At 35.0% G+C, this 6575-nt stretch overlaps 1 protein-coding gene across 1 annotated transcript; it reads right to left on the reverse strand.

Annotated features, from left to right (window-relative positions):
- Nucleotides 1-4793: 4793 nt before the first annotated feature.
- LOC145017404 (putative membrane-associated kinase regulator 2) lies at nt 4794-6130 on the reverse strand. Its single transcript, XM_078975439.1, has 2 exons — nt 5204-6130; nt 4794-5100 (listed from the first exon to the last, which is right to left on the reverse strand). Exons 1-2 carry the CDS (start codon nt 5976-5978, stop codon nt 5012-5014), a joined length of 864 nt encoding a protein of 287 aa, XP_078831565.1. The 5' UTR covers nt 5979-6130; the 3' UTR covers nt 4794-5011.
- Between the last annotated feature and the right edge of the window lie 445 nt (nt 6131-6575).

Consider the following 6575-nt stretch of genomic DNA (forward strand, 5'->3'; position numbering starts at 1 on the left):
ATATTGGACAAGTGACTTAGATATTTGATTATGGGTCGAGATCCAATTGTTAACTGGATATTTATTTGATGATGTTAGCGTGGGGATTTTCCTGACCAGCAAACTGAGATTTTATCTGGGTGATTCTGCAGCTTGAGGTGAGTTTCCTAATTGTGTTTAGTGGTTCGAAGGCACCAATGTCGGCCCGTGGTTTGTTATGCTTAGGATGCTATTTGTTTGCGTGACTCTTAAATGTGATATGTGTTTATATGTTTACCGGGCGGGGTACAATGACTATCATCTATGCTATTTATCTTCGTTATTATTGCATATGTTTGAATGATTATATATTTACATGCTTATATGTATATTGGGCGGGGCTTAATGACTGAAAATTTTGTTAACCGAACGGGACTCGATGTTGGGGGGGCCCCGATGACGGGCGGGGCCCAATGACGGACGAGGTCCATTATATGTTTGATAAGTATGGTATATGGTATTTTGGGGAACTCGCTAAGCTTTGTGCTTACCGTTTTCAGTTTATGTTTTAGGTACTTCTGTTTCGAAGGGGAAGATCCCGGGATGATTGCAGTGTACACACCACATCGTTCCACATTTTTATATTACTCTGATGTACTTGGATGATATTGATACACTTTGATTCACCATGATTTCTATGATGTTGTTTGGATGGTGATTTTCTTAATTTAAAAATCGAAAATTTTAGTCTTGATTTTTGGGATGTTACACCTTCGCTTTTCGCAATCCTCAGAAGTATCTGAAACACATTTAATCAACAACTGTAAGCACGAAGCTTAATGAATTCCCTAAAATATCACATACAACACAACACAAAGTAAACATTTATGAGTTATCAACAACCCTAGAGTCTACTCGAAGTCTCAGTGGACAAACATCACACCCTATGGGTTATCAGCAACCCTGGAGACTACCCAAAGTCTCAGAGCACACATTAATATATATATATATATATATATATATATATATATATATATATATATATATATATATATATATATATATATCACAGTAATAGCACTAAAGATGAAAATTTGACCAGCGGGGATCCAATCCTAACAGGGCGGGTATTACACATCTTAACGAGTGATGGGGCGGAGATGCCCGAAACGGGTATATATATATATATATATATATATATATATATATATATATATATATATATATATATATATATATATATATATATATAACGGCTATTAATATTTGTTGGAAATCGAAGTGACACTTTGAACTTTTCCAATCTTTTCCTATTCCTTTCTTCAACATCTTTTTTTACTTTTAATTTTTTTTTTTAAATGGCAAATTATCCTATTTCTAATCTAATCCTAAACACCACCTAAGTCTCCTAGTGAGACTTGAACCCATGACCTCTCATTTGAGAGAGTCACTCCTTACCGCTAGGCCGAAGGCCCTTTGGTTAAATTATGAAACGATTAATTTCAAATTATATTTAATCACGTCTAAACTAATGGCACATGCTTTTAGACATCATATACGTTTGTTTCCAAAGTCTTTTCATTATAAAATATCAATCAATGTATTGTCTGTGACATCCCCATTTTCACATCCAGAAAATACCGATTTGTTTATGCTTTATTTTGAAACTCAGAGTAACATTTTAAAGAAAATAGTTGTGGAATTTGTTCCCATAATCATCTATCTTGCATTCGTTCATTCTGAAGCTCATCGCTTCCAGGGCTCATATGATAGGCACTAAGTCCATAATTGTCAATGCTCGTTCGTAAAACACTAAATCCATAGTTGCTAATCTTCATTTATCGGGCACTAAGTCCATAGCTACCAGCGTTTATCTAACATGTACTAAGTCCATAGATACCATCATTTATCTAACATGTACTAAGTCTATAGCTACCAGTGTTTATCTAATAGGCACTAAGTCCATAGCTGCCAACGTTTATGTAACAAGTACTAAGTCCATAGCTACCATTGTTTTTCTAACAGGTACTAAGTCCATAACTACCAACGTTTATGTAATAGGCACTAAGTCTATAGTTGCCAATGTTTTTTCATACCATATTTCATCTCTCATCGTTCATCTACCCATGTTTTATTCAACATAATCGTAGATATAAAATACATATACTGTTTAAATCATTTAAAACATGTATAAAATTGTTCATCCAACATAGAAAGCAAGTATTTAAATAATATGCACACATAGCACGTAATTCATATAAAATACTTCGTATCTATGTGTAAGATGAAAGTGACTATGCACTCACTTGTTAAAGTGATGATTCCAAACTCGGGCAGCGCTTCGCTTTTAACGATTCTATTTTCCTTCGACAAAACCTAGCATTCTTATTGCTAAGTTTTAGTCTAATATTTATTGCAACTAATTATTAGTCTAGATTGATCATTAATTCAAAGTCTACTTTCATGATCTATCAAGTAAGGAACAACCAGGTAGGATCATATCGGAGGTAGGGTCCGTTTGGTATACAAAGTATATTGTTAGGAAGTCCCACTTTAAACACCTCACTAAATCACAGCCTAGATATCATCCCCGTAAGTAGATCAATCAGTATAACGACTTTGAATCTCTGATAAATCTTATTTATAGGTTCATAATAATGATATTATATTTAAATATACGCATGATTCACCCTTTATTTATAGGGATTTTATCGTAGAGTAGGCCCTAAGTTTCGTACGTATCTTCCGCGTACGAGCTTCGTTTCCTATGTTATTTATTTCCACATGTTGGTATTTATGAGTACTACAACTTTCATTTAGATTGCTAAGGCTAGAAAGTATTTTATCATAAATTCACTTTTTACGATTCACGGTGTCATGCCGGTTTTTCCGTAAAACTTCGACAGATCCTAACATCTTCAATATAACTCAGATTCCAACTTCTTTATATGTACGGAATCCTTGTGACCTATAATATAACTTGGTTAAGATTACACCTTCTAAATAATATTCCATCAAAAAGTTATTTTTGATGCTCATTGTCTCTAAATTAACTAACCTGAATCTACGGCCGTTACATTGTCCAACTAAATGATTGCCGACGACAGGATTATAGTTAAATGTTAATGAAAATTTTATTATAGACATTGCGTCCTAAGAAACATATAAATTTTATTTGATGATTCATATTTTTTGTTTATATATTTAAGTCATTTAAAGTTAACGGGTATCCATCGGGTTCCCTGTATCCGACGAATATTTATTCACCCAAACCCATCGAGGATTAGGCGGGGATGGGCCTGAGTTTCAGAGTTTGGGTACGGGGACGGGTATTACAGTATTCGCCAATATCCATCCTTGTTTGCATCCCTAAATAGCACATAGACCTAATTGGTCAACACATATATTCTACCATACAAGGAAGAATAGTGAGGAGGCTCGCGTCGCACAAATGAGTGATAGAACTCATCCCCAAATTGCCGGAACTAGACTCTGCTTAATAATTACACTAATTAACTCTAATTAATAATTAAGGTAATTTTCCATACTCCACTAACCCCAATACAAGTCTAATTCGGGCAAAAGGCCGTTTTGCCCCTTCAAAATCCCTCACAAATCCTCTTAAGGTACACTTGGTCAAAAGTCAACAAAAGTCAACTATGGCCATGTACACAACGTACATAATTCTACGTTAGGCGTAGAGTATGGGGCAACAGGAGTCGGGTTCACAACTAGCTTTGACGGGCGTAGCCAGGATTACGCTCAGTGTATGCGGTCTTGACTCAAATCTAATTTTCAATGTCTTAATCATTAAGACAATTACTCCAACCTCGGATCTGACCCCTAAATGATGTCCTAATCCATGAAGTCTCTGACTTTATGCCTTTGCATGGATAAAGAGTGCTTAATCCCAAAACCCTAACATTTCACTTCACCAAAATCTCCATAACTCATGCATGGAAGAAAGGAAATGACCAAGCTAACATTTTATAACTCTAAACACCCTAAAATATCTTAAAGGACAATTGTTATGCTCTAGATTATTTCATACTCACAAAGATCAAGGTTTTGGGACAAAATAAACTTAAATCCAAGTCTAAACAAGATCTACCAAAACAAGCTCCAAGGTTTGAACTTTATCCCTTCAAAAGGTGAACAAGGACATGTAGATTCTGGATCCAAGAATACCAAAGCTCACTCTCAAGCTTCAAATACCACTCACAAAGGCTAGGATTTCGATTTTAGGGTTTGGAGGAAATGGAGGTTGGTCATAAGGAGGTCCAAGGGGATTAAGATGCTTAAATAGGAGACACAACCTTAAAATTTTAGGGTTTTGAAAGTTGCATGAGTACATCCGACATACCCATATGTATGCCCAACATAATCCACCACCTCGATCCTTATCATGGCTTATGCCCGCATACAAGGTTGGTACGCCCAACATAAGGGCTTAAATGTTAAAAATTTTAAATGCAAATGGTTAAAATAGAAATACCTGAAAACGGGTGTTACACCTTTTTAAGTATTTATCATTCATTCAACAAAAATGATTATGTAAAATACTGTTTTGTGATATTATTTTTTTTAGAAATGGTGATGTTATAAAAAACAAGAACATATCACCAAAGAACTTTAACAAATTTATATATAGTGATTACTATTTATAAAATTAATTTTTGCAGAAAAAAAATCATTTTGTGAAGTTATTATTGAAATATATAACTATTTTTAACAATCTAAACTGAAGTTGGTAGGTTGGCCTAAAATATTGTCTTGTTATTTCATGTTTTCTATTTAATTTTATTAGATTTATAACAGAAAAATACAAAAAGAAAAGACAAGAAATTAATTGGTTGGGATTAGCTTCAATTTACAATACACAGAACAAACAAAACAAAAGATTTTCATCATCCACGTCTTCTATGTTGCTTTTCACATGGCTACAACACCTTTACTTCTAATCGATCGATTTACATGAGTTAGTTTTACACAAACGAAATTACAAGTTTCATGTTATCTTCTCAACAAAATTTCCCGCCAATCTGTCATTCATTCAAATGCTGCTTCTGTTTTCCACATCAATGGAAATTCGTAGCTCGTTGTTTGATGGAGCGCTTCCAGATCTCGAAAGCACACAACAATCTGAAACAATTCGATCACGGATTAGCGCAATGAACAACATGAAAATTTCATACGAATTGATTTGGTTTAGTTGAAAAACTGATGATTTGTAATCAATGTGTACCTTTTGAAGGTGAATTGTATGATCTCTTGCAATGGAGAATCGCGTTTCGGATACTGTCCTGTTGTTCCAACGCTGAATCATCGCTCTTCGTCGCCGGCGTTTGTAGGATTGCTGACGCCGAACGGCTCTTTCCTAAATGCTTACGAACTTCTCTGAACACGGCACCACGACCACCACCGCCTCTTTTCTCCTCCTTTCTTGGTGAGAACACTGATGAAGCCGGGGAAGACGATGGCGTGATGGATTTCTCCTGTAACCTCGATTTCTCGCTATTCCTCTTTGAAACTTTTACGTATGAAGGCTTAATCAGATTCAGATACTTGTTCACAACGTCCTTGGAGAAACGCTTAGAAGGAACCTGATCACTATCCAGAAGCTTCTCCGTTTGCAATTTATGTCTCAGACTGTTATCTCTCTTAAGCAATGATCCGATCTTCACTTCTTCAATTTCGAAAGTTTCCTTGTCTAATCTCGATTTGGTATTCTGAAACCCTGGAATCAACGATCGAAGAGGAGATTTCGGTGAACCGAGAGGCAAAATCTTCCGATTATTCCTCGAATAAACCTCATCAGGAATCGAAAATCTGAAACTCGATTTGGAATCACCACCAAAGAGGTTGACATCAGGAGACGCGTCACATTCATTGTCGTTTTCAGCACCTGGATTAGTGAACACCAAATCGAAGAACGACTCTTCATCGTCGAAAGAGGAAGCAGAATCAGGATCTCCACCTCCGGCGTACCTCCAGAACTTGAGCATGCTGAAAACGTCCATCGTTGGGAAAGCCAGAGTATTGATGTTGTGAGAACTTCGTGGGGAAAAAGAGGGTTTTAATGAGGATTCTGCAAAAGCTTCGGTGCTTTTTCAGTGAAAGGGGATTAGAGAGTGAGTGTGTTGTTTGATTCGTTGGTGGTATATAAATGGAGTCAAGGGGGGCATGTGATTCTACCCGCGGCTACATGCTATGTATAAACATTAATGCTTTCTCCCAAAATTTTCAAATATCAAGGATCTCACTTAAAATATGAAATAAATGTGACACAACTCAAGTCAATTTCGTACTTAGATATAATAATAATAATTAATAATAATAGTATAACACTATAAGTAAATTACTATAGAGTACTTTAGAATTAAAAACATTTTGAATAGTTTATGATTATTATTTTCGATCATATATATATTTTTTGTCAATGAAGTAGTGAGTTGTATCATAATAAATATAGTACCATGATAGTTGCTCTTTATGTGTTAAAAATTAATGCAAAGTTATTATTCCTTGACGTTGGGTTATGGTTTTTCTCAAATTTTTTACGGCAATAAAATATTATATAGTTTTAAAAAAAAATATAAAATGATTTTGGTATTTAA

This window comes from Lactuca saligna, chromosome 9, assembly GCF_052625555.1.
Source record: "Lactuca saligna cultivar CGN05327 chromosome 9, ASM5262555v1, whole genome shotgun sequence".
NCBI lineage: Eukaryota > Viridiplantae > Streptophyta > Magnoliopsida > Asterales > Asteraceae > Lactuca > Lactuca saligna.